Below are 27,456 nucleotides of genomic sequence, written 5' to 3'. Positions count from 1 at the left end.
AGGAAAGGGCTAAACCCCCATGGGGTCAGGGAAAACCTCACCGAGCCATCCACAAAAGCTTCAGTCATGGTGCTGGAGATCCTTGGTGCAACCACACTGCGCCAGCGAGGTTTGCTCTGCCTCCGGAGCAGAGGCCGAGAGCTGAGTGCGACTGTGGCGGAGCTGCCCCAGCCCAGAGCATCACTCGCGCCCGTCAGCATTGGAGCGTTTTGTTCTTTCTTTCTCTCCTGGTGACACCCATCCCACGGCATATCCAAATGTTTCTTGTCGATGCCAGTTATTAGTGCATAAGTGTATTTTGGGGAAAAAAAAAAAAAAGAAGAAAATGGAAAAGAGAAAAAAAAAAGAATTTTCAATTTATCACTTGTAACCATATATATAAATATATAAATATATATATTAAAAAGTGTTTATTTGCAAAAAATAAAGTTGTTTTAACAGTAAACTATCTTACAATAAACTCCCGCTTTGTGACGATCTGTTCTTCTGTTCCTCATTGGCAAAATCCTCCATCGGAGAGTACTGTAACGCGGCTCTGCCCCGCGCCGCTCGCTGTGCTGTGTGTATTAAAAACAGCCGTATCTAATAAATGTTTACTGATTTTTCTTATTTCTATTATCACCACCGTTATTGGGTGGGTTTGGTGCAGGATGGGCTGGGTTTGTCCTTTCTCCATGGGTGGCTGCTGGTGGCCAAGGAGCCTGCCAGGGTGGCCCAGCCTGGTGCCGGGGAATGGAGCTTGGGGTCTGCACCCCAACAGAGCCCCCCAAACTGGGCTGGGGCTGATGACAACAAGCCTAGTGGTTTAGTTGTCACACCAGAAGGATGGCATCCAGAAGGACCTGGACAAGCTAGAGAGGTGGGGCTGTGTGCACCTTAGGAGGTTGAACAAGGCCAAGTGCGAGGTCCTACACCTGGCTCAGGGCAATCCACAGTTTCAATACAGGTTGGGGGGACGACGTGATTGAGATCAGCCCTCAGGAGAAGGGCTTGGGGTGCTGCGGGATGAGAAGCTCGACATGAGCCGGCAACGTGTGCTCGCAGCCCAGAAACCAACCGTGTCCTGGGCTGCATCCAAGGAAGCGTGGCCAGCAGGGAGGGAGAGAATTCTGCCCCTCTGCTCTGCTGAGACCCCACCTGCAGCCCTGCATCCAGTTCCAGAATCTCCGACATGGGAAGGATATGGAACGAGTCCAGAGGAGACCGCAGAGATGATCCGAGGGCTGGAGCACCTTCCCTACGAGGACAGGCTGAGAGAGTTGGGGTTGTTCAGCCTGGAGAAGAGAAGGCTGCGGGGAGACCTTAGAGCAGCTTCCAGTGCTGAAAGGGGCTCCAGGAAAGCTGGAGAGGGGCTTTTGTCAAGGACATGGAGTGACACAATGACGAAGGGGGAATGGCTTTAAATTGGAAAGGGGAAGATTTAGATTAGACATTAGGAAGGAATTCTTCACTATGAGGGTGGGAGGCCCTGGCCCAGGTTGCCCAGAGCAGTGGTGGCTGCCCCATCCCTGGAGGTGTTCAAGGACAGGTTGGATGGGGCTTGGAGCAACTGGATCCAGTGGGAGGTGTCCCTGTCCATGGCAAAGAGTGGAACTGGATGAGCTTTGAGGTCTCTTCCAACCCAAATCATCCTGTGCTTCTATGACAGGACTCCCCACAGCCCAGTGATGCTCCCCAGTGCCCAGGGCAAAAATTCCCCCAGATCTGCCCCAGTCTGCCCCCTCTCAGCAGCGCCCAACGTCTCCCAGCCCCAGGGGCCACAACCATCTCAGGACCCCTCTTTCCCAATGAGCTCTGTGGGACCATGGCTCCTCCCAGCCAGCCCAGCGTGGGAACAAATCCTCTGCCCCGTCCTTATGTCTTTTTTGGCACCAAACCCAAATAAACACCAGTTTTAGGCCAATCTCCCCATTGCTGACCATTAACCCTGCATTTCCCGATGGATTGTCCCGGCTCCCCAAGGGTGCCATGGGGAACACAGGGAGCAGCGCTCGCCCCAGCCCCAAAACATGCAGCACTACAAATCTCTGCCCTGGGAGCCCTGGCACAGGAAGGGAGTGTGATGCCAAGGAAAAACAGATCCCCTCTAGTGCCTGATGTCCCAGGGTCCCCATGGGGCTGGGGTTTTCCACTCCCCAGCACCCAAAGGACCCTCTCAGAGCCCCCACCCAACTCCCCACTGCCCCCCAGCTCTACTGGCACGTGTGGGGCTTGCGCTGTGTGTTGCGCCACTCGGCTGCTTCAGCATGGGTGCTGCTGCACAGCTGCCCCACAGCACCCGCTCATGCCCACAGCACCCACCTGAACCGCATCAGCACCCATCAGCATCCAACACCACCCACCTGCATCCCGCAGCACTCTCCCCATGCCCAAAGGCCCCACCTGCACTCCCCCATTCCCAAAGCACTACCTGCACCCCACAGCACCCTATGTGCCCACAGCCCCCATCTTCACTCCGTGGCATCCTCCTGTACCCACAGCACCACCTGCATCCTACAGCACACACTTATACCCAAACCACCCATCTGCACCCCACAGCACCCATCTTCACCCCATAGCATCCTCTTATACATATACCACCACCTGCATCCCACAGCATCCTCCCATGCTCACAGCACCCACTCATACCCAAACCACCCACCTGCACCCCACAGCACCCTTCTAGACCTCACAGCACCCGTTTTCACCCCACAGCATCCTCTCATACCTACACCACCACCTGCATCCCACAGCATCCTCTCATACCCACAGCACCCACTTATACCCAAACCACCCATCTGCACCCCACAGCACCCCTACATGCCCACATCACCCATCTTTACCCCATAGCACCCCCACAGCACCCCTCTGCACCCCACAGCATCCTCCCATACCCACAGCAATTCCTGCATCCTACAGCATCCATCAGAATCCCCCAGCACCTATCAGCATCTCCCAGCCTCCACTCCTCCCCCAGCACCCCTTCAAGCTTTAACCCCCTTCTTATTCCTCCTAACACCCCATTTTCCCTCTCCCATCACCTCTTTTCCCCGCACCGCACTACATCTCCCGGGCAGCCCCGCGCCGGCTCCGCCCCGTTCTGCTCCTCCCTCCTCGCTATGGCCGCGGCCCCGGGACCCGAGGGGGCTCCGGAGGAGCCGCACGACAGGTAGGGACCCACATCCTTCCTTGGTCCAAAGCTTTCGGGACGGGACCGCCATCGCAACGTCCCGGAGCCGCCGCTCCCGGCGGCTCCGGGACGTTGCGATGGCGGTCCCGTCCCACGATGCCACTTCCGCGAGTGGGGCCTCCCATCCCATCCTTTTCCCCCTTTCCCCCCCAAAAAAAAAAACCTTTCCCCCCAAAAAAAAACCCCTTTTGCTTTCCCCACCCCATCAAGCATCCCATCACGCAGCGTTGAGCCATGATTTTTGCCAACCCGCGCCTCTTTTCTTCGTCGTTTTTGATTCCTTTGCCTTTTTACTCGGGTTTTTTTGCCTTATTTTCGCAGCGTATGAGCTGCAGCGCTGGTTTCCAAGGAATTTGTGGCGGCTCTGGTAGGGAATACTACAATCTGCTACCAAAAAAACCCACATGGAATGAGGCTCCAGTAGGGAATGCTGCAATTTGCTACCAAAAAAACCACATGGAATGTTTTTTTCTCCTTGCTTCCAATGGCAAAATTGCCAATAGAGCAGGAAAAAGTGTGATTTGCTACCAAAAAAACACATGGAATGTTTTTTTTTCTCCTTGCTTCCAGTGGTACAATTGTCAGTGGAGCAGGGAAAGTGCAATTTACTACCCAAAAAACACACAGAATGGGTTTTTTTCCCTTGCTTCCAATGGTAAAATTGCCAATGGAGCAGGAAAAGCTGTGATTTGCTACCAGTAAGACACATGGAATGTTTTTTTTCTCCTTGCTTCCAGTGGTACAATTGTCAGTGGAGCAGGAAATGTGCAATTTGCTACCCAAAAAAACACATGGAATGCTTTTTTTTCCCCTTGCTTCAACGGTAAAATTGCCAATGGAGCAGGAAAAACTGCAATTTGCTACCTTAAAAACATATGGGTTGGGTTTTTTCCCTTGGCTCTGGTGGCACAATTGCCAGTGGAGCAGGAAAATTACAAATTGCTACCAAAAAACCCCATAGGTTGGGTTTTTCCCTCTGCTCCGGTGGGCACGATGCACCAACAGAGCAGGGAAACTGCAGTTGCTACCAAAGAAACACATGGAGTGGGTTTTTTCCCTCTCCACTCAGGTTTTCTCTGTGTGTTCCACTCCCATTTTCAACGCTACATGGATTGGGTTTTTCTCTCCCCACTCATGTTTTCCCTCTGTTCTCCACTCCATCTTCAACCCCACATAGAGTGGGGTTTTCCTTCTGTTTTCCACTCCCATTTTCAACACAGTCTTCAGGTGTGGAGGAACATGAGCGCTCCCAAACACCAGATACCCAGGAATTGGCTCTGGAGCATCACCAGAACAGAGGCAAAGCTGGTTATAGGGACGTGAGCATCCCTGGTTGCAGGGTGCCAGCATCCAGGTGTTCCCATGGCACTGGCTCTGCTTGAATCCATGCAAAACCAACCCGCATGTCTCAGCAGCCAAATACAGAGCTGGTGGCTGCCGGTGATGCTGTTGCTTTTGCCCTTCTTGTGAGTCGGTGTTGGGCAGTGAGGAAGCTGAGGATGAACCCAGGGAAGAAGGAGCTGGTTGGGTGGGAGATGAGTGACCGAGTTGTATAACCGAGCCTCTCCAGTGCGGAGCGAGCTGCCCGTTCAGCCGGCCATGCCGTTCCCATGGTCCTCGCTCCGTAAAAATAGCAGTGAGATAATTGGGTTTGGAGAGGGAAATGTTTGTCCTTTTGTTGTTAGGAATCCGAGTCCTTGATGGAGCTAGAAGAGCGCGCGTGTATTGAGCTGCCCGGGGATGCTCCGTCCTGCGCCTGGCTGGCTCTGGCCAGGGCGGCGGCAGAGCTTGCTGTGGGGCTGGGGAAAAGTGGGAGCAATATTCGATGAGTTTGCAGGAGGGGCATGGCGTGGTGGGGCCTCTGGGCAGTGTCTCGGCATCCCTGGAGCTGCTGGCAGTGTGGACAGGCTGGTCCCTTCATCCCTCGGTGGGTCCCTTCATCCACTGGGCAGGTTCCTCCATCCCTTGGATGGATGCCACCATCCTTTTGGCAGGTCCCGCCATGCCTTGCTGGGTTCCTCCATTCCGTGGCTGGGTTCTTCCGTCCCAACACTTAGGGCTTCCTAAGGCCTTTTCTTATGCACTCGCTGGACCAAACTCATCCTCCAACCTGGCTGGCTCGCGGGGTGGTGGGATCTGGCCCTGCCTCACCCTGGTTCCTGGACAACGGGGTTCCTGGTGTGGAGCACCAGGTTGCTGCAATGCAGCTGCTTGCGGCTTAATTTCAAGATGCTGCAGGACACGGAAAGCCAGCTCAAGTCAGGCCCAACAAAGACCACGCTCAGAGCTGGAGGGAGCAGGTTTGGCCTCCACGTATCCATGGATGCATCTCTCAGAGGTGGGAGCTGGGAGAGGGACTCCTCTGCCATGGGTTTGGTGTGTCCTGAACTTTTACGTGGAGCCAGGGGCAATATTCAGTGACCAAACCAGGAAAAAACACGTGCAATTCTGCTTCCATCCTTAAATCCCGAGGGAAACCTGCTGAGCAGCTTTCCATCCTTGGCAGGAAAAGGGGAGCCCAGACTTTGCACCTGTTCTTCTGTTTCTTACAGTTTTAAGTTCAGTTCCTGGAGGCTGTTATTCCAGAGGATTTGCACTTAACAATCTTCTAGGAAGGAAAAAAGTCCAACACCAGGAGTTTCAGCCTGTGCAGGAGCTTGGAAACTGGGAAGAGAATTGGGAAGCGTCGGTGATTTGTGGAGGAGCGATTGCCGAGAGGAAGGCTCGGTCCCTGCTGGGTTCTGAGCCCATGTGGGTGATTCCCATCCCACTTGGGAACCCTGCTGGGATGTGGGGTGCGAGTTGCTCCCATCGCTTGGAACAAAGGCAGGAAAAAAGGAACCGGGGAGCGTGCGATAAGGAACAATACCGCCTTGGCGAGGGCTCGGACTCCTTGCTGCCAAGTTGCCGGTTTCTTTTCTTTTGGGCTTCTTTAATGAGAAAGAATTGAAATCACTGCGGAAGAGAGTTTTATTTTTAACCTTCTGAAAGAGGTTTTACAGAGAGAGGGGCGTCCGTGCTGAAACTGCCGGATGGGAAAGGTTCCTTTGATCATTGCTGGCTCCGCTGATGTTGTTGGGGTGGCAGGCAGGGCACAAGCTGGGGACAGGTTAATGGCCTCAAGTTGTGCCGGGGGGAGTTTAGATTGGATATTAGGAAAAATGTCTTTACCAAGAGAGTGGTGAAGCACTAGCAGAGGCTGCCCAGGGCGGTGGTGGAATCTCCATCCCTGGGAGGGGTTCAAAAAGCTTGTAGATGTGGCACTTCATGATGTGGTTTAGTGGGCACTGTGGGGTTGGGTTGGTGGTAGGACTGGATGAGCATAGAGGTCTTTTCCAACTTTAACAGTTCTATGATTCTAGGTTATGCCTGAATCCCTCCCATCTGCATCCTGCTCCTCCCGCAGCCCCTGCCTGGGCTCCAGAGCCATGTCCCTGGCCTCCAGCAGTGTTGTAGTCATCAAGGTGTGTTTTGGGTTGGTGCTTTTCTCTGCTGGACAGGAGCAGGAGTGGAGTGATGCAGCCATGCCCCGTGTTCCCCACATTCAGCAGGGCTTTGCTGAGGATATCGGGATGCAGCATGCATTCCCCACCTCTGGAATAACCCCACTGCTTTGGGGAAGAGGTGGAGGGGGTCTTGTCCCCATCCCAGGCTCCATCTCCAGATGTTCAGCCCAGCTTGATGCTAAGTGTGGGGAGCATCCTCCTTGCGCCCCCTCAGAGGTGGGTGTGCTGATGCTGAGCTCTCGGCTCACTGTGCCAGGAGCTTATTGGGTGCTTTCAGGACCTTGTGATGAGCTGCATCCCTGGCAGAGCCAGGTGTTGCCTCTGCCACCTCCTTGTGCTGCTCTGCCCCAGTCCCTGGGCTCCAGGACCCCTTCTCCCATGGTACCCAGCCATCTCCCACCCCTCTCTGGGCATCCTGCCCTTCAGCTGCTGGCTGGTTTCCCACCGTGGGCTGCTCGCCGCGAGGTGCCTGGGCTCCCTGCCCTCCTCGGCGAGGCTGGCACCGGGGAGAGGAGCCGAAAAGGCCAGGGGGGCAGCAGGCAGTTGGCAGGGGGAAGGCTGAGAGAGCAGATTGCAGGCCCCGAGCAGGCAGCGGGACGTTATTCTTAGCCACCCGCAGCTCTGGGGTGTTGAGTTTCACCCACTTGTTTACTCTGAGGCTGAGGGAATGGTGAGGGGCAGCGATTCCCAGGGGAGCTGAGCACAGGGGAGGCTCACAGCCAAACCTCCCGCTGCTGGGGGTTCAGTCCCACACCGACAGCGCCGGCACAGCCAGCAGCACCCGAGCCCTGAGCCCCATCTGGCACCATCGGCTGGAAGCAGGGTGCTGGCTGGGTACCCCCTCCATCCCTGACCCCTCTGACCTCCCTGCAGCCCCCTCCCCATTGCTACCAGGGTCTCACTGGTACTGGGATCTTGCTGGTACCGGGCTCTGTCTGGTACTGGGATCTATCCAGTATCCGGAGCTCTTTGGCAGTGGTGGACGCACACTTACCGGGTGGGTGCAGAGGTGCCCCGCATCCCCGGCGTCGCAGCGAGTCCCAATCCCAGGGAGCAGAGGCGCAGGGGGGGGCAGTGTTTATGGCCTGTGCTGGGGGGCGGTGAGGGGAGGTGTCACTTCACTCCCCCGACCCGCCCGCTGTTTCTTTAATCAAGCCAGTGCTATTAATATCAGGTAATGAACATAATCTCGAGGTTAAGCTATCCTCTTAGCGTGCTGACCGCTCGGCAGCTCCCAGCAAAAGACACTCCCCCGGCAGCGCTCTTCTCTCCTGCCTCCATCTTCCCATCCCTGGATCTGCTGGGGGGTCCGTGTCGCTGGGGACCCTGCAGTCTCCGTTTTGGGGGGACGCTCCTGTGCATGGCTCCGTGCACCAGGGTTCTCCCAGGGAGCCCCGCTGGTGTGGCCGCCCTCTCGCCGCAGTAACGCCAGGAGTCGGGGACAGGAGCCGACCCACAGACCAGGACGGGGGTGACAACGTCTGCCCAGCATCGCGCCCTGCTCGTGGCAGGGTGGAGATGAGCAGTCCCCCGGCCTTCTCTAGCGTCCGCATATCGGGCTGCTGGGCCCTGGGGCCGGATGGCGGGTGAGTTCCTGCTTTGCTTTGCTTTTGGGTGGGTTTTTATTTTGTTTTCAAGTGTTTGCTTGCAGTCCTCACTTGCTGGAGCGAGCCCTTGGCGATCCCAGTCGCTTGGTCCCGGTCCCCGGCTCACGGCCAGCTGAGGGCTGCGAAAGCCCAGGCAGCAGCTGGAGGAAAGATCAGCTTCCCACGGCATGCGGGATGAAGCCAGCCCAGTGCCGTACGGCAGGGGACTCGGCGGGTGGATTTGGAGGGCCCTGGGCGCTCAGTCAGGGTGTTGTTTGCAGAAGGGACAAGTTCTCCTGTTTGCTTCCAAGCTCGGGGGATTTGGGGATTGGCCATTTGTCCTTGCTGGCTGCAGGGGCTGGTGGGACCTGCTGCCTTTCCCTTCCCAGTCCAGCATGGATCTAGGATGGTTGGGCACCTCAGAGGGCAGAGGGATGCCAAGAGCCTTTGCTTGGAGAGCACCGTGATGGGGATGGGAGAAGGGAGCCTCTCTCGCCCCAGTAAATCCATGCTTGGGGTAAGTGGGAGCAAAATGCTTCCTTCCTTTGTGCCAGTCCATCTGCGGGGCTGGAGAGCTCTTCTGGGAGCAGCCGCCAGTGCTGGGCATCCCCACAGGTCAGGCTTCCTCCTGGCAGATTTCAGCAAGGATGCACAGGCTACAGGGAAGGCAAAGTGTTCCCAAAAGTTGGGGACAACGCAGAGTTTGTGGCAGCCAGGTCCTGTGCCATCCTGTCCCCGCATCCCACGGTGATGCCCGAGCACGGAGCTGCTGGTGGGGCTGCTCTGTGCCAGCACCCTTGGTGTGCTGCGAGCACCCCAGGGAGCGGAGCAGGGACACACAGCACAGTGGGATGTCCCCTGTGAGCACTGCCCGTGGGCAGAGGCACAGCCATCAGGGTCCAAACCCCGTCATCCCCACCAGGAGTAGGGTTGGGTTGATGCGGATTGAAGGCACCACTAGCAGACCTTGACAACCTCTTGCCTGGGCTCTGCTCTGTCTCCAAAACCCAAAGTTTTGCCCAACTTGGAGTCACTTTGGGAATTGTGGCCTTGCGCAGCATCACTGCGTGCAAGTCTGTGGCTGCGTCTGGCACAGGAGAGCAGAGCATCCCAAAACACTCACCCATCGCACCGAGACTGCCGTGTATCCCCAGGGGAAAACCGACAGCGCAGCTCTCAGCGGCAGCACTGGCAGCACAGCTCTCGAGTAACCGCAGTCCCAGGAGAGGGGCTCGGACACACATGAAAGGAACCGTTTTATTTTCTGGTAAACAACTGTGCCTGTGTCATCTCTTGCTTTTATCAAGCCAAAATGACTTTGTTTATGCGCCAGCATCGTTGGCTGATGTCAGCCCCGCTCTGGGAATAACGCACGGTGCCTAATTGCTGCGGCAGCATCGCTGGTGGGAGAGGAGACCAAAATATCCCATCTGGGTTTGCTTCTTCTCCCTCTGTGGTGTAAGCAGCCACCTTTGCATGGAAAGAAACCCCTAGAGGCTTTCCTGGTGGGTCTCACCTTCTGATGTTGTCTTTTAAACACAGTCTTTGGGTGTTTAGAGCTCCTTGATGAGCCAGAGGCTGGCAGTGCTCAATGCTGACCAGTGGGCTCATCCAAGGGATGTTGGTGGCTTGAGGCTCTTCTGAGGAGACTCTGGGTTCCTACTGGTAGGGTTGACATTGTCATGACATCTCCTGGAGCAGGGACAGGACGTGCAGCCTGCCTTTTGCGAGGAGGGGTTCAGCAAAGCCAAGCACACCGCTCTCTCCTCGTCCGCTCCGCAGGGCTGTGGCAGCATGGGAAGTGGGGATGGCGTGGCCGCATGCTCATGGAGTTTGCGGCTTTACGTTCAGATGTCTGCTCTTGAATTCAGATCTTTATCTAAAATCATTCTTAAAAAGGCTGGGGGAGGAAAGGGAATTAATCTTCATACCAAAACAGCTTAAAATCAAACCAGAATCTGTAAAGCCCTGCAGTTTAAATGCTTTTAAGAGAAAAAAAATAACAAGGGAGGCAGCAAAGCCCCATCAGCATGGCCAGGCTGTACCAAACGGTGCCTGGTTTGGCGCATTGGTTGCCCAAAGCTTTCTGACCTTGCAGAGCTTTCATTTCCAGCCTGGTTACAGCTGGGAGAGAAGCAAACTTGAGCAGGGAGAGCCCTTTGCACCGTGTCAAGGGGAGGAGACGTCCTTTCTGAGGCAGCAAAATAGAGAGTGGGGAGGAGCGGGAGCTGGTATAAATAATCCTTCCCATCCCCGTGCTGGCCGGGTAGCGCGGCTGCAGCTTATCTCCTGGCCAGAGGCCACTTATCGCCTCCCAGCCACTGCTCTCCTGCTGCCAAGCTCAAAAGGGCTCCAGAGCTTGGGTTGTGGTGGGAGGGGAGATAAGGGAGAGGAATTTAACAGCTTGAGGGCTCTGGCCATGCTTGGTGCTTGCTCAACCTGCACAGCAAAGCGGATGGGAATGGCTTGGCAGCCTTGCTGCTCTGCTCTGCCCAGCTCACAGGCTTGTGCTCAGGGGTTTCAGCCTTAAAGGTGGGAGAACTAGAGGTCTGGGTGGGAGTGGAGCACTCAAAGTTGCGAGAGGAAAAGGAATATATATGGGAGGAGGAGGACGATTGAGCTGTAGCCTGTGCGTTTGGCTTCCATCCCCCAGGGAGGTCCCTCAGTAGATCAGGACAGGTTATTGCCCTCTGTAATAATACCCATCAGTGCTTTTGAGAGCTCAACAGAGTGTTTATTGAACTTAAGCGTTCCCCAAGCAGTGGGGCTGTAGGAAGTGATGCTTGTGCTGCACCTTTTCTGGGTTGAATTATGGTCCTGTGTGAGGATCTCTTGATGTTGGCCGTGGCCTGGGGTCACAGAGGGGTGGGTGCTAGTGGTGCAGCAGCTGGGCTGTGGTTGCCTCTCCCCCTTCCGTTGTTGCCTCTCTCTTCCGTTGCTTCCCATACCTGGGATCCCCCAGAAACCCTGCTCCCACACACTGAGAACACGGACTCTTCCCTACCACCGGTAACCAAGCTCTTCCTCTCCCCATCCCCAGCAACAGCAGTGCCGAGTCCTTAGACAGGCTGTACCCCGCTGTGGGCTCCAGCAAGCCACCCCGAAAGCGGACCACGAGCCAGTGCAAGTCAGAGCCACCCCTGCTGCGGACCAGCAAGAGGACCATCTACACAGCTGGACGGCCACCGTGGTACAATGAGCATGGTACACAATCCAAGGAGGCCTTTGTCATAGGTAGGTGAAGGCAGCTTGTGTTGGGCTCTGTTCTACCTCTGCGCTTCAGCTGGTGCAGCATCGATGGCTCTCCAGGAGATCTTGGGGGATTTGTGCCCCACAACTTCCTTGGGAGCATAAGGTTGGCTCTGGATTCCAGGCTGTGAGCTGCTCAGCCCAGGAGCAGGGAGAGTCCCCGTGGTTAGTCCAGCATTGACCAGGTGAGCTGTAAGATTGGGCAGAAGCCGAGGGCTTGCAGATGGGGGTGATGGATTATAGCTGGCACTGGGCAGACCGCAATCTTTGCTTGTTGTTCCCTAAACTCTTGTTTCCTGGGTTGTCACGAGTTCCCAGGAATTTGGACTAGGCTGGTTCTCATGGCAGCTCTCCCCTTGTTACAAAACCATCTAACGAAGGGTTTCCCAGCTGCGGCTGTGCATGTTGCTAACAGTTACAGTACGTGCCATTTGACGTTTTCAAGGGTAATCTCTCTCTTGTAGTTCCTGTGATCTCCCTCTTTGGAGGTTCCTCCAACTTAGTGCGACAGAGCAGGACCTGGACTGTACCATGTGGTTGGAAAGACAGATTGTGGGGTTGGTGGCTTCATCCTCTTTTCCCTGGCAGGCTTGGGAGGAGGCAGCGCTTCTGGGAAGACCACAGTGGCCACCATGATCATTGAGGCACTTGATGTCCCTTGGGTGGTTCTGCTGTCCATGGACTCCTTCTACAAGGTGAGGCTGCACATTGCCTGGCCAGGATTCTTGAGCTGCTATGGCTTCAGATGGCTCTTGGGGCAGGAGAGGTTGCTGGGCACAGCGGTTGGGAGGAAAGGCTACTGGTGGGGATGACCATGTGTGCTAACTCCTTCTTTGCGGGCAGGTGTTGACCAAGCAGCAGCAGGAGCAGGCAGCCAGCAATGACTTCAACTTCGACCACCCCGATGCCTTTGATTTTGACCTTATCATCGCCACCCTGAAGAAGCTGAAGCAAGGCAAGAGCGTAAAGATCCCCATCTACGACTTCACCACACACAGCCGGAAGAAGGAATGGGTATGGGACACTGATGAGGGTGGAACAAGGTGGGGGGGCATGACCAAGGCAGGAGAGGGAGATGCTTTTTGGACCCCTCCATCCCTTGCCCATTGCAGTCAGACTCGTGCAATCACACTCTGCTCTGTGGCTGGCTCACGGCACGTGTTTCGGGTGAACAGTGCTGTTGTCACAGTCACTAACAACCCAGAGAGATACCCTGGGATAGGACCTCTCTGAACACACATTCTCTGTCTAACCACACCAATTCTGACTCCACAGAAAACCCTATATGGCGCCAACGTGATTATCTTTGAAGGCATCATGGCATTCACAGACAAGGAACTCCTGAAGGTGAGAAAGTGTTTTGGGGAAGTTCTGGGGAAGCCTGGCGGGTGAGTGCTCCTTTTCTGCAGCGGTAATCACAGCGCATCACTAGCAAAGAGTCCCAAGTGCCCTGGAGCTCCTCTGCACCACCAGATGGGACCCCTCTTCACATGGTGCTTCAGCATCACCCCTATAACCAGCCCTACATCCCATAGCCAGCTGGTGGGAGACGGTGGGAGTGTGCTTTCTCTTGAAGGTCAGCAGCAGGGAGAACATTCTCTTCCAGTTTACACTCCACTATGCAAGAGAAATAACTTCAACTCTTGCAGCAGTAAGGGAAGAGCCCCTGGCAGAGGTCAGATGTTTCGGCAGAGACTTTGAACCCAGTGATTTGTTCTCAGGAGCAAGGAGCCAAGCGGTGACCTGGTCCCTGGCAGTGGTGCAGCATAAATAGGACTAGAAATAGCCCACCTCCTCGCTGCATGCACAGCCAGAAGCAAAGTCTGCTGAACTTCTACTGCACAAAACCTGGTGTTCGTACTCTTCCACCACTTCAAGTTCTGCTGGGAATTGTTTGGATACGTGAAAAGGGCTGTAGGAAGGAGTGAGCCATGCGTGAACTTAGCCAAATTCAGTCTAGAAAAGTTCCTTCCCTGCCAAGCGAGTGTTTGGGTTGCACTTTCCTGGAGCAAGGATGACCTCCAGTGGACAGCTGGATAAATCCCCCAGGAGCTTCCTCTGAGCGTCCTTGCTCTTGTCTCACAGTTAGGGGCCATGTGGTGAGCTGACCTGCCTGCTGAGCCTCCCCTCCAGCACTCACAAGCCAGCGTCCCTGGGTTAAGCCTGTTGGTCTGTGTCATGACTGTTAACTTCTTGTCTCCTCCTCCCTCTTAAACAATATCCAGCCAAAGTATTTGGGCTGCTTAGAAGTGAGGACAGCATTTGAAGCAGGATGGGTCTCGGGGCAGGAGAGTGAGGAGCAGGCAGCAGCGTGGGACACGCTGCAGCATCTGCACAACCAGCCAGGTTCAAGTTCAGGTGCTGTGGAGGCAAAGCTCCTTCTAGTCCAGAGCAGAGCTGAGGCAAGCCTTGTTAAACTGGTGTGTAGGGTTCAGCTGAATGACTGGGGCTGGTGAAGATCAGTTTGAGTTAGACACCTAACCTAGTGGGGTTTGTTCCCTCCCCTCTCATTCCAGCTCCTTGATCTGAAGATATTTGTAGACACAGACTCGGACATCCGCTTGGTTCGTCGCCTGCGCAGGGACATCAGTGAGCGTGGCCGTGACATCGAGGGTGTCATCAAGCAGTACAATAAGTTTGTCAAGCCTGCCTTTGACCAGCACATCCAGCCCACCATGCGGCTGGCCGACATCGTCGTGCCTCGAGGTACCCGACCAGCGCTGCCTCGAGCTGCCCTGTGGTTCAATCCCAAGTGGGACCTGAAGGACCTTGTCCCTCTGCCCTCAGTTGTGCTGGCCAGTCCCACTGTCCTCCTGCTGGCCAGGACAGAAGAGTGGCTGTCCCATGCCAAAGTGAAGGTTCCTCCAGTTGAGTGTCTCCAAACACTGGCCAAAAGCAGATTCCTGGGGCAAAGTCTGTATTTTTCCCTCTCCAGCTCCTGCAGCTTCAATGATTTCAAAGCTAGAAGTGATTTCTAGATATTCAGTAATAGATTACTAAATAAGAATTTAATCTAGCAGGAATGTGTCCTGCTGGATGGTGCTTTTCTAGGGAGGGGGTACTTGTGACAGTGTATTTTTGATCATAGTGGCAAGCTTAGGGAAGAAATCTGTTTCCAACACTGCTGGCACCGTGGTTCTGACTAGGCTGTCTCTCTTGCTTCTGGTTCACTCCAGGGAGTGGAAACACAGTGGCAATTGACCTGATCGTTCAGCACGTCCACAGCCAGCTGGAAGAGGTAAGAGCTGCCTGGTGCCCTGGGTGTTGATAGTGGGGTCGTCCTTGCCTGTCATCCTGGTGGCATTTGGGCAGTGGTACTGTGGGAGCTGAGGTGGGAATGGCCTGGCTTCCTGCCGTGCTCCAGGCATGCCCCATGACCTCCCTGCCTGGCTCCCACCGTTTCAGCAAAGGGGACTGTCTTGTCCCTTCGGTGAGGTTAGAGCAAGGCTCGTCTGTGAGCTGCAGTCCAGCAGCAGCTTCCTTCCCTCCCTGGGAGAGCAAAGCATCTGGGGACAAACCACCATCCAGTGATGAGCGATGAGCCCTCCCTGTCTGCTGTCCTCCCAGGGCCAGCATCACCCCAAACCCTGTAAGACATCAGCTCTCTGGCTTCTCCTCTTCACTCCCTGCAGACACTTCTGCACATTCTTTCCAGTTAAGAGCCCCTTTTCCACTCTTATTTTGGATGCAGCCCATGGGTTTCAAAACCCAGTCTTGTGAAGTTTGATGCTGAGCCTGACCCCAGATCCAGGCAAATTCTTCCATCTCCTTCCCCATCATTTGGTTTAACAAGTCTTCTTCTGTGTGTCCTGGGCCAGTCTTGACCCATGATTTGACTTTGGAACCCTTCACTCAGACGCTGCTATTGTGTGTTGATCCATGAGCAGCACAGCCTCCTCCCACCCCACGTTTCTACCTTTGATGTTTAAGTCATGGTAACACTCCGAGTGGTGTCCTGGGAGGTGGAAGGAGCGTGACCTGCAGGTGGATGCTCTTGAAAGGCAAGGGCTCGGTTCCTGCAGGCCTTTCTGAGCTCCCAGACAGCAGGAGCCGCTCGGCCTCTGGCTGTGAGCTGGCAGGCTGCAGCGCCGTGCCTCCACGCTTGCTCAGGAGGGACCGCTCCGCTGCAAAGGCGTGATGGGAAGTTTCCCCTCGCGGCGCACCCCACTCTCCGCAGGGCTGCACACAGCAGTCGGGGTTCTCTGACTGCCCTGATTTACAGCACTAAGCTCTGGCAGGTCGGCAAGTTGGTTTCTAAATCCTAGGTCACAGGAGCAGGGATCAGAGCCCTGGCATCGTTGCCAGCAGTGGCCTGAGGAGGGCACGTGGCCGTGGGCGCAGGCCAGGAGCAGGGAAATGGCCGTTTCTCTGAGCCCCTGGAGTCTGGCCAGGGAAGCTTGTGGCTGGATTCTGCAGTGAGCAAACCCGGCAGCTCCTCCTCAGAGCGCTGCTGTGAGCCAGGCGAGGGGTTGGCTTGGGGAGGGCTTTCATTTACCTGGGGAGGGGTAGAAGGGGAAAAGGCTACATGTGAATGCAGGAAAATATTCCTATTTTTCCTTTTCTTTTGTCTTGAAACGACCCTGGTGTTGACAATGCTTAATACCGGTTGCATTGTGTCTTTGTGTTGCTGCCGCAGCGTGAACTCAGTGTCAGGTAAGAGTCCCTAACTCTGTCCTGTCTGTGCAGCCGAGGCATTTCCAATGCCAGGCACTGCTTGGCCTAACCCCGACCTGCAGTCGAGACCGGCCGTTCGCGTAACGCACAGCCTTCTCACGCTCAAAGCTGGCGAAATCCACCTTGTCCTTGGCTTTGGGACCGGCAGGGAGAGGGCTGTTCCCAGGGCTGTACTCGTCCCGTGAGAGTGCCACCAGCTTGAGCCCTGAAGCTGGGGGACCCCCAGTCTCTGCGAAAGGGGAGGTTTTGCGTCCTGAGATTCTCTCTTATTTCCTTTCATCCTCTAAGATAAATGGTTGTTCAGAGCCACACTCCATCCCTGATGTTTAAACATCATTAGACTTCATTAAACATCAATTATAAGGTTAACCAAAGCAGCTCGAAGGTGGTGGGAGCTCTGGATCCCTCGCCGCGTGCAGAGGCTCTCGGTTGGCAGCCTGATGGTCCTCAGGAGGAGCAGAGCAGCTTCGGCTTGGCGAGAGGTACCCACTGTCCTGCACAGCAGCTGCCTGGGGACTAGGAAAACAGTTATGCCCTAATCCAGCGGGGTTTCTAATTTCTCGGCATCTATAAGTGGATTCTGTAAAGTATATGTTGATTTAATTCACCTCTTCAGTGCGTGGATCCAGATGGGACTTGGCTCTCTTGCTTCCATTAAGCAGCCAGCTGAGTTTCCAGGTATTCTTGTAGGGAGCACAGGGGATGCATCGCAGCAAATGGCTTTCCATTTAGATCTCATTGTATGGAGACACTTAACTAAGTAACCCTAAAATTTACATTTGGCATTAAAAGGCTTTTAAAATAGATAAAATGAACAGGAAAAAGACTGCTTTAGTGATTTCTACGCAAGCCATTCATGTCCTAGGCTAGGCAACTGGATGTTTTATTTTATTGCTGTTTGTTTCTTTTAACACCACGGGGCCTGACATTTCCACACAGAAGCCGTGTGCCAGGCGTAAGCTTCCCTGCGAGTCTGGAGGTCCAGGTGCAAAGGTGCGCTTTAGCGTGGAGAGACTTTAAAACATCGCAGGAATAACATTAGAGAGCAGACTGAGGTGTGTGTGTATGGATATATGGCCGTGTATATGCACACACACATAACGTTTCCTTTCTCTCCTCTTTATTCAAAGCTCAATCAGCACAGCTGATCTTTTTGTGCCCCTTAAAAATCAAGTATTTAATAATATAGCAAAGAAAGAGTAGTTCCACAATAGCAGGTTTGGGAAGGTAACTGACCTCCAGGGATAACTCTGTGATCACCAGAGCCACAGGCATTTTTATGTTCTCTTTAAGGCTCATGGTTTCCATTTGTGCCTTTTCCACAAAGTCTGGAAAAAAAAATTTCCTGGCAAAAATCTGTTTACGCTCCTGGAGTCCCAGTTCTTTTCCTGCCGGTGCGGTTTCCCATCCACTCCTGTGCAGCTCTGCGCTCGCGGGAGGAGCGAGGTGCATGCAGAGATGTGTGTCAAGTGAGGCGTGCTTGGCAAGTCTGGGGCTTTTCATTTAAAACAGTTCCCCATCCTCTCGTCTTGAATGGCTTCATCTAAATGTCAGGGTTGTAGTTGTGATGCCACCACCTTTTGGTGGCCATGGGGACACAGTGAAGCCTTTGTAGTTGGTAGAATAAAACCTGGATGCTTAGATCTGGCCCCAGTCTGAGGTGCTTTGCTGGTCCTTGCGCTCCAAGCCGGCTGTGGGCAGCCTCCCCTGTCCCAGCGGATGGCAGGGAGTTCTCCCCAGCTCTCAGCTGATAAATGGGTGAATTCTGAGGAATTTGAAGAAACTTGTGCCATTCGCTGGACCTGCAAGCCTTGTTTTGCTCCTGTGACTGCTGGCTGCTGAGGAGCATTGTTGCCTTCCTCTGCATCCCCTCAGAGTGCAGGTCAGATCTTGAGTCCTTGCAGTTGGAGTGTTTCTTGTCCAGCCTACCACATGTTTAACCATGTGTATGCTGGGGTTGTAATTACATACAGGCACTCCCTTTCCATCCATGCTCAGGTGAGTATTCCTCCTGGAGCCCAACAGCAAGAGCCAGACCAGCGAGCCCCAGCCTGCTGAGGCGCAGAGCTCTCAGCCCAGTCTGTTTTCCATCCCTTTCACCATGCCATTCAGCACCCAGCCCGGCTCTCGGAGCCAGTGCTCTTTTCAGCCGATTCCCCATGCTAATCAATATTCCCCATCCACAAGGTGTCGATTGACTTGGCATGCCCTTCGCCAATTGTGTCTTGAAATATCACCCCGTGGCGCAGTTTAATAGTCCTCGTTTGAAATGTCAGCCATGAAAGCCAGCCGCTGTACGTGTTTGAAATGCTTTGACTGCATTTGCTCCTTTGTAGCTGGATGTCTCTTGTCTGCTTCCTGCTTGATAGCATGCTCAACAAAGAGCTGAGAATGTTCCCTGAAGCCTTCCTGAGAGATGGTCACCCCTTTCTCTCTCTCTCTTTCTTTCTTTCTTTCCTTCTTCTTCTTCTTCTTTTTCCCTTTACAGCTTTTGTTCTTGGGGGGGGTGGAAATAAGATTCCAAAGTAAGGTGTGTTTTTTGACGTGCTCATGGGTGCTGGTCTGAACGTTCCATCGTGGTCCTGCCTGGCAGGAGAAGGGACAGGAAGCGTTGCTCTTGCAGGCAGGCTGAGATCTGCTCCTTCCATCCCTCCTGGTAGAGCTGGGGAATGGGGTTTCACCACAGGCGAAACCTGTAGCGAGGCAGCTGTCGAGGAGTCTGAGCTCTTCCCTCTGCGTCGCCTGCAGCCCCTCTCCAAGGGACCCTGGTCCCAGGGCAGGTCCAGGTCCAACTCACAGGAAGGAAGGTCTTCTCAGCAGGCGGCGATGTTCAGTTCAGAGCTGGGTTTCTTCCCATATTCCTTGTGCTCTCAGCTTTCCAGACTCTCCAAGGCTTGAGCAGATTGTCCTTCCAGCATGCCAGGAGATGGGCCCGCCTGTGAGCCCACTGGCAGCCTGCATGGATGCAGGACAGGCTGGAGGAAGGTTTTTCAAGCTTGGCCTTGAGCACCTGTGCTTGTTCTGGAATTGTAGCAAAGCCCCAGAGGAGGGCTGGGCATTTCCCTCTGGGCTCCAAGAGCTGCAGCTGGTGTTGCAGCATAGAGCCACATGGGACAGAGATGTGACAGCATCCCTGCTGTGACTCCAGAGCAGTGAAAGCCAACAGAGCTTTTCCCTGACAGAGCCAGGAGTGGAGCTTGTGCTGCAGAGAGCAGCTGTGACTTGGTGACCAAGGGAGGGACGCTGGGGTCTGAATGGCAATGGCCCGGGCACCGGGCAGGTCCAAGAGCCGTAGATCAATTAGGGCTTTTTCCCCCCCCCTTTGACTAATGACAGTGCTTTTTCCTCTGTTTCATGTCGTGTTTGTCTGTCTCCCCTTAAACTCTCACGTTTCCTGCCTTGTCTCCCCTGAACATCTCTCCCACCTGGTGACCAGAGGAAGCTGCGCTGGGATATGTGAGGAGATAAATGCTAACGGCAGGGTTTTGGTTGTGACACTAACGCCGGGAATGGGGGCAAGGGCTGTGCAGTGTGAGCCGCGTTACTAACCCGGGCAGGCAGCTCGCAGGGTCCTGCTTTGCTGGGGCTGTGCGGGCAGACCGGGTGGGAGACCATCTTTATCCTGACCCCACAAACAGGACCTGCTGCCGTTCCCCCAGAAAGCACCGTGGGGACCCCCACAATGAGCAGCTTCCTTGGGCTTCAGGGACAGGGGCATGAGCTGGGTTGCATCCAGAGCTCCCCATCCCCACACTGAGCAGCAGCACCTGCGCAGGTGTCATAGGAAAGTGGGGAAAGCTCGGTGACAAAGCACTGACAGCATTTCTCAGGGGCCTGTTGACAGTTTGGGGTGCAGGGGAGGTGTTGCCAGGCACATGGGGCTGCTCTCAGGGGTAAGGACGCTCATTGGTGTCTGCGGCAAGGGGCAGGAGCCAAGTTACGCCGCATCTCACCTGCGGCACCATAAACCAGGGCAGGAGAGGGACTGCCCATCCTGTTGGCATGGTGGGATGCTGCCACGTGGCCCTGGCAGTGACGGAGGGGAGAGTTGACTGTGGCAAGCTCAGACATGAGCCCCTGATTAGGAGACAGCCCTGTGAAGTGTGGCCCCTGCAGCTCCTCTGGTTTGGGGGACAGTGGTTTGTCACCTTAGCAGACCCAGCTGGGGCCATGAATTGATGTGTGGCTGTTTTGGGGGGCTGAAGCAGGCAGCCCCTGTGCAGGCACCAGCGTACACCTAAAGCAGGGCTCAGGTCCCCGCTCGCTGTGTGGGTCTGCACCTCTGGGGCCATGAGAGGTTTAGGCAGGGGTGGATGGCAACTGTGTCCCCAGAATCTGTCCCTGGGCCAGGTCTGGCAGGAGGAAGGGGGGACACTGCCAGCAGCGTAGCCCTGGTGTGGGAGCATCTCTGAAGGCAGCAAATCCAAGTGGCAGTGACTAACAGAGGGAGCTTGCTTCACTGACAGCAGGTCTGGGACCTTGAGGGCTGCTTGTCCCAAACAGGCAGTGGGGTCTGCGGGCAGAAGGAGTACTCTGGGCTTGGCCCCAGCCCAGCAAGTCTGTGACGGGAGCACAGCCTGTCCCCCATGCTCCGTGGCGGCCAGGAGCTATCTCAGCTCGCAGGAGCATCCCTGCATAGAGGCTTTTTGCTGCTATGCAGGACCGGAGCTGGCAAAAGCAAGAAGGAGCCCTTAAGTACCTGCAGGCCTTGGGAATGTCTCATTTGGTGTTGGTTGGCTAAGACCAGGAGATGGCTATATGGATGGAGGCCACAAATCATCTAGCCTTGCCTGCCTCCAGTCCTACCGAGTCATCTTCTCCGTCTTTTCCGCTTGTGTGCCTCTGTGTGTGCGCAATTAATGCAGGCTTCTGCTTGATTTGAAATCTTAATCACATGGTGCTTCCATTTGTTTGCTCTCTTCTCCTCCTTCTCAGCATCTCTGTGATGGGATGCAGCTGCTGGCACGCTTGTGATCTGATGTATGGCTTTCGGACCCCAGCCCTCCTCCCAGACAAAAGTCCCTCATCCATCCTGCCCAGCCTAGTAGAAGTCCAGTAGATGTTGACCTTCCTCTCGTTACTGCTGCTCTCAAAGAGAGAGGTGACTAATGGGGCCCCATTGTGCGCTTCCCCATCAACGGTGTTCCCTTGATCCAAGAATAGCTCCCAACCCTATTAGTTATGTGGAGATGAGTCACACAAGGCTGGTCCCTTACAGCCACAAAGTCTTGAAGCTGTTCCCAATTTGGCATGGATCTGACTATCCCTTAATGGGCCAGGAGCTCTCTGAAATGGTCTCATTGCAGCCTGGCTCTGCAGCCCTCACCGGGTGGCACAACTGTCCCAACCACGCTGCCCTGTCTGGTTGACGTGGGCCTGACTGCCTGTCCGTTCTTGGTGACATCTGGCACTTGTTTTGTAGGACACGGAGAGCCACAGCAGCTCCTCCTCACCCCGTGAGTTCAGGATCCACCACCAGATAAGACTCTCGAGCAGAAGGTCTTGATTTTATTGTCCACTTCCTTCCCAACCAGTGGAAAGCAAGATGGGCCAACCACGGGCTGTGAGACCCCGCTGGCTGCACTGACCACCTGCTCCCATCCCACACATGGGAGCAGATTCCTTTGCCAGCGGGCAGGCTGGCCGCTCATTCGGCTCAGCTGGATGGCCTTGGTGTGCGTTTGCAGCGTGAGATGACATCTGGGAGGATGGCTCTGGCCGTGTGCTGTGCCCCAGCCTTGCCTGGAGACATTCTAACCATGTGTTTGGTTTTCAGGGCTGCCCTGGCCTCTGCCCACCAGTGCCACCCCCTTCCTCAGACCCTCAGCGTGCTGAAGAGCACCCCTCAGGTGAGGGGCATGCACACCATCATCAGGTAAAGCCCTTGGCACCACGGCCTCCTGGGGCGGGATGGGCTTGGCATGCCTCAGACTCCCGAATCCCGCTTGTGTCCTGTCTTCGTGACTTGGGGACGTAGGACAGGGTAGATGGGGGTGGACCCTGCATACAGGAGCTGTGAGCACTCCATGGTCTGGCCTGCAATTTTTCTGCCTTTTACCTTAAACTGCCACTGCAATTCCAGGCTCAGCCAGTGAACTCCGTGCAAACAAGACATGGGCAGGGCCTGCCCTCCTCTACCTCTGTCCTCTGTCAGCATCTCCTGGGGCACATTTTGCTCCAGAGCTTACACTGCCTTTCCCTCCCCTTTAGAAACAGAGAGACCAGCAGAGATGAGTTCATTTTCTACTCCAAGAGGCTGATGCGGTTGCTAATTGAGCACGCACTCTCCCTGCTCCCGTTCCAGGTGGGTTCAGGGCTGTAGCTGGGTGGGTGGGCAGCAGGCGCTGTGTTTCCTCTCTGATTCCCAACCCATAACTGACCTGGCACTGCTCCTCCCACCTTCCCTGTGTGTGTCCACCCTTTCCTTCTAAGCTAAAAAGGGGCAGGACTCCCCTAGGCCACAGAGCAGAGGCATGGCCCTGGGTGACAACTCTTTATCCAGCCTCATTTTCCAAGGAGCCAGACCAACCCGCAGCTGGCTGGCTCCTCTGAGGGCCACATCAGAGCCCCTGGTAATGTTTCTCACATGGTTTTTGCAGAGCTGCACAGTCCAGACCCCTCAGGGCCAGGACTACGAAGGGAAGACATACAGCGGGAAGCAAGTAAGTGGAAACAAAAGGTGCTATTCCAGTCTGTCCCACAGGGCTATGTTGAAAGTTGTGTGGATTCAGGATCAGGACACTTCTGGCTTGGCAGGGCTTCCACCAGGCCTGCATTTGGTGCCTGCTGTCATGAGTATGATGCCCTGTATCATTGGGATAGGCGGTGGGTTGGTGGCCAGGGAGGCCATCAGCAGAGTCACTGTGCCCTCTCACTGGAGGAGGCAGCCAGGACTGCGAGCAGCACAACCCACTCCTGGAAGGGAGGTGCTTTGGGGTGGCCCGTTAGTGTCCCCAGTTACTGAGGCCCAGTGGAACACCAGGGTGGTGTGCATCTCCTTCTCTGTGCCTTCCCGTTCACCCCGGCTGTGTGCTGCAGATCACTGGGGTGTCCATCCTGCGAGCGGGCGAGACCATGGAGCCAGCGCTGCGAGCGGTTTGCAAGGACGTCCGCATCGGGACCATCCTCATCCAGACCAACTGCAACACGGGCGAGCCGGAGGTAAAGCCTGGGGCCCAGGGCTGCCGAGGGCATCTCTTGGCGTTAGCCTGCATGCAGGGCGTGAGTCAGGTAGTTCCTGAGAGCTCTTCAGCGATCCGAGAGTGGGTCTTGGCAGGGGCTGAGTGCTTTGAAAGCTTCTGAAGTGAGTTTTGCCAGCATGTTTGTGCACACAAGGGCTGGTTCGCTATCCAAGTGTTTGCACCAGCGCTTGGCTCTAAGCTGACAGCTGAGGTCCCAGAGACAGAGATATGGGAATGATCCTTCACCCCTCTAGGAGAAGGGCGTGGGTTGCTCCATTCACCTTCAGCCTCTAAGCTGATCTCTCTCTCCCTTGCCCAGCTCCACTATCTGCGGCTGCCAAAGGACATCAGTGAAGACCACGTCATCCTGATGGACTGCACGGTCTCTACGGGCGCAGCGGCAATGATGGCAGTGCGGGTGCTGCTGGTACGGAGGAGGTCGGGCACACTACAGAGGGCGGGTGGTTCTCCCCCAGATAACGTGTGAAACACCAACCATACCGAGGGGCCTGGTGCCAAAACTGTTTCCTCTTTGTGATGGATCACATTATGGGAGCCAGCACAAGGAAAGGATGTTTTACAAGGGCATGGAGTGATAGGATGAGGGAGAGTGACTTTAAATTGAAAGGGGGAAGATTTAGATTAGACATTAGGAAGAAATTCTTAATGATGAGGGTGGGGAGGCCCTAGCCCAGGTTGCCCAGAGCAGTGGTTGCTGCCCCATCTCTGGAGGTGTTCCAGGCCCAGCTGGACTGGGCTTGGAGCAACCGGATCCAGTGGAAGGTTTCCCTGCCCAGGGCAAGGGGTGGAACTGGATGATCTTTGAGGTCCCTTCCAACCCAGAATCATTTCGTGATTCTGTGGCTTCATAACCAGGCACTGACAAAGTCACCCCTTCCTTGTGTAGCAACAGACTGGATTTAAGTTGGTTTCTTGGTCCTGTAACCCCAGCTGGCCTTGGAGAGGGGAAGAGAGAAGGTGGCTCCAGGAAGGCCCTTGAGTGCTCCAAGTGCCACTCCCTGGAGGCATGGGCCATAACATGCTTTGGACACCCTTACCCTGAGCTGTCTCTGTGCCTTTCCCGAAGGATCATGATGTCCCAGAAGACAAGATCTTCCTCCTCTCTTTGCTTATGGCAGAGATGGGTGTCCACTCAGTAGCCTATGCTTTTCCCCGGGTGAAGATCATCACCACAGCTGTGGACAAGGAGGTGAATAACCTTTTCCGGATAATCCCCGGCATTGGTGAGTACCTGAGTAGGAATGACCTTTTGCAGGGGGATTTTCAGTGCTTCTGGCCCACTCCCTAGAGGAGTTGAAGCCCTGGTTCTCAGCAGCAGCTTAGATCTGGTCTTGTTTTACGTGAGGGACCCACTGCCTCTCCTGGGTCCCACTGCTTCATGGCTGTTGGGATCCACACGCATGCTCTGAGCTCTGTTGGGCAGACATAACCTCGGCAGAAGGAGCTGTTCCACATGCCATGAGCCTCCTCTAGCCCCAGGTGGAGAAGCTGGGCTGGGACAGCTGGAGCAGATCTGTCCCTACCTCATTCTCTATGCTGTCACCTTAAACAAGCTTATCCAAAACAAGCTCACTCTGTTCTTCTGTCCTCACCTCAGCTGTGCCAGGAAACACCCCTGCCACAGGGTGCTAAGACAGCCCCCAGGCTGCTCCAGTTTTGCTGCTACACAGGTTTTAGTGCCATTTAAACTGTTGGATAAACCTGCTTTTACTTCCTTGCCTGCTGGGACAAGGGCAGGCGGGAGGATGGGTCGCAGGGCTCTCTGCAGAGCTGCACCGTGATTGCAGGGTCTCTTTCTCCCCGCAGGGAACTTTGGCGATCGGTACTTCGGGACGGACGCTCCTCCGGATTGGAGCGATGATGAAGATGCTCTTAGCACTTAGCTGGAAGTGGAGATGCCACTGGCGACAGGCAGCTTCAGCACTGCACCTTAACCCCTTCTGTCCGTTGCAGAGATTTCTCCTTCCTCCTCACCAAGCATAGATATTTTTTTCAAACCTTACATTGGAAATCTAGGGCATATTTTTTCAGAGGAACATAAATCCTAGTTTGACTTTGTGGACAGGTGTGTGTCCCGGCCTAGAGTGGAGTTAATTTATTTTAATTTAAAGATTTGCCTATATAACTTATTGGAGATATTTTATAAAGAAATGTAATAAATTTTTTTCTCTGGTTTTCTTGATTGGAACCGTTCTTTGTCACAGCCCAGAAGAATTCACAGCCCTTCGGGACTGCTGCTCTGGAGCAGAGATGCTGTGAGCAACAGTCGGAGGTCGAGACTGTCCTGTTGAGGAGCAGGCTGAGCCTGCAGCCGTGGAGCAGTTCTTGCAGCTCTGCCTTTGCGCTGGTTCCAGGCAGCCAGTTGAGGTTTCTCCTCAGTGAACACTGAAGCTTTTACACCCTAGGGAGCATTTTCCCCGCAGGATGTGCTCACTGTCTGATGCAACTTCAGAGAACTGGTGGGGACAGAGAGCACCCTGCAGTCCCTCTGCAAGGAGATCAAGGTCTCCTGCCCGCAGCAGGGCTGTGAGCAGAAGAACCCACCACTCCCATTCCCAAGTTCCACCTCTTGCTGGCTGGTACCGGGGGTAGAGCAGTTCTTTGTGTCTGCAGGGAAGCTGGAGTTCAGAGGGGATCAAGTTCCGCTTCAGCTTAAGAAGCGCCAAGCCCCTCTTTGAGTTCAGCAGCCGGAGTGAAACCCAGCTCACCCAAACACCACCTTGCTCTTGCTGAATTGGAGCTGCTCAAGACATGAGGAGCAGGTCTCCTAACGGTCTTGAGAAAGCTGGTAGCAAGCCAGAGTAACCTCAGCGGAAAGAGAGCCGGCCAGCCCCGCAAGGTGGATTTAGTCACGGGCTGTCACCTTTGTGGCTCAAGACAGAGTATTTTTTTTTCCTGCGTTATTCAAAATACCAATGCACCATCCCTGTGCTGGAGATAAATGGGCTAAGAGGAGCAAACGAACCCCTCGGTTGGGTGTCCCTGGCTCAAAGACGGCTCTTAAGGGGTTAGGCAAGGCAGGCGATGCCAGCAGCAAGGAGAGCGGGGCCAGGAGGGCTATGTTCTGCTAGGCCCTTGCCGAAATGGAGAGTCACCTGGTGATAGCACAGTGTGGGCTCAGGTGTGATGAGCCCAAAATAACTGCCACTGTTCTGCAGCATGTTGTATAAATTCTCAACTAAATTTAAAAGAAAACACATGCCTGAGTTCCTGCAAGAGCTTGGCGAAAGCATGAGCCCTCAGCTTGAAAGCCACTCTCAGAACCAGCACTGACACTTGTTTAGCGGTGGCTAAAAATAGCTCCTAGCGTAGGTGGAAGGAAAGCTCATAAGCACAAACACAGGAGGAGGATAGGCAGACACAGGGGTGTTTGGCTGGGGCACCAGGTGAGCAGTGGTGGCACAAGGGACAGAGCATTGCCAGGTCCATGGAGAAGCACGCCTGCACCCAGCATCCTTCCTTGGGGCTGCAGCCACCAGCACAGCAGCTCACTGCTGGAGGAGTCCAGTGTCTTTGTAGACCATACTTGGCCCCTTGAGCAACTGCTGCCATCATCCATTGATACCCCTCCAGCAGACATTGTTTGAGCAAGACCTTTGGCCTCCTTGAGGGAGACAACACCGAGTGTGGCTCTTGAGCAATGGGGTTCTGGCCCACCACCCTGCACTCATGGCCCCAATGAGCCCGTGATGGGCGTCAAGAGCAGCTGTAGGATACTCAGCCATGGGAGGGTAAGACAAAAATTGTGGTGTGAAGGGTGTGGGGAGGAGGCAGCATCACCAGAGCCTCAGACTACAATGTCTTGTTTTGCAGCACTTCCAGGCTGCTAAATGCTACCCACGCACTCAAGCGGTACCCAGCACCCATGGCCAGTGGCAGGCAGACCCATGATAGAGCACTGCATGACCCCCCTTGCCATCACATTAAAGTCCAAGTGTCCAACACTGTGTCCCATGGGACACACTGGGACCACACAGTCCAAAGGTCTCCAGGACCTTCCTCCATGCCACCTTCCAGTGTGAAGGAAGATCCCAGAGATATTTGCATCCAGGCCAACTCTTGCTTTTAAC

The 27,456-nt window shown here is 54.8% G+C and overlaps 1 protein-coding gene and 1 long non-coding RNA gene across 4 annotated transcripts; one reads left to right on the top strand and one right to left on the bottom strand.

The window, feature by feature from the left end:
- Positions 1-125: 125 nt before the first annotated feature.
- LOC128853786 (uncharacterized) lies at positions 126-7,733 on the bottom strand. Its single transcript, XR_008452535.1, has 3 exons — positions 7,670-7,733; positions 455-557; positions 126-263 (listed from the first exon to the last, which is right to left on the bottom strand). It is a non-coding gene; the product is annotated as an uncharacterized LOC128853786 (long non-coding RNA).
- Positions 3,017-25,548, top strand: UCKL1 (uridine-cytidine kinase 1 like 1). 3 transcript variants are annotated; one of them, XM_054081111.1, is made up of 15 exons: positions 3,017-3,148; positions 11,302-11,495; positions 12,099-12,205; positions 12,354-12,524; positions 12,786-12,857; positions 14,027-14,216; positions 14,687-14,748; positions 19,621-19,640; positions 21,961-22,059; positions 22,395-22,488; positions 22,784-22,846; positions 23,223-23,345; positions 23,685-23,792; positions 24,453-24,609; positions 25,193-25,548. In XM_054081111.1, exons 1-15 carry the CDS (start codon positions 3,099-3,101, stop codon positions 25,267-25,269), a joined length of 1,587 nt encoding a protein of 528 aa, XP_053937086.1. In that variant the 5' UTR covers positions 3,017-3,098; the 3' UTR covers positions 25,270-25,548. The 3 variants fall into 3 exon arrangements, with proteins under 3 accessions (XP_053937086.1, XP_053937084.1, XP_053937085.1); XM_054081109.1 differs by lacking the exon at positions 3,017-3,148 and adding an exon at positions 7,857-8,261; XM_054081110.1 differs by lacking the exons at positions 3,017-3,148; positions 19,621-19,640 and adding exons at positions 7,858-8,261; positions 16,147-16,163.
- The last annotated feature ends 1,908 nt before the right edge of the window (positions 25,549-27,456 follow it).

Source organism: Cuculus canorus, chromosome 16 (assembly GCF_017976375.1).
Source record: "Cuculus canorus isolate bCucCan1 chromosome 16, bCucCan1.pri, whole genome shotgun sequence".
Taxonomy (NCBI): domain Eukaryota; kingdom Metazoa; phylum Chordata; class Aves; order Cuculiformes; family Cuculidae; genus Cuculus; species Cuculus canorus.
Note: the sequence above shows the minus strand (reverse complement) of the source record. Positions and strands in the feature narration are given on the sequence as shown.

What these genes read in the sequence shown, in the direction of transcription:
- UCKL1 (XM_054081109.1), top strand. Translation starts at nt 8,194, where the DNA reads ATGAGCAGTCCCCCGGCCTTCTCTAGCGTCCGCATATCGGGCTGCTGG. An exon ending in TCCACAGCCAGCTGGAAGAG is followed by an intron (nt 14,749 to 19,620) that starts GTAAGAGCTGCC and finishes CCTGGTGACCAG; the next exon opens with AGGAAGCTGCGCTGGGATAT. An exon ending in TCTCCCTGCTCCCGTTCCAG is followed by an intron (nt 22,489 to 22,783) that starts GTGGGTTCAGGG and finishes TGGTTTTTGCAG; the next exon opens with AGCTGCACAGTCCAGACCCC.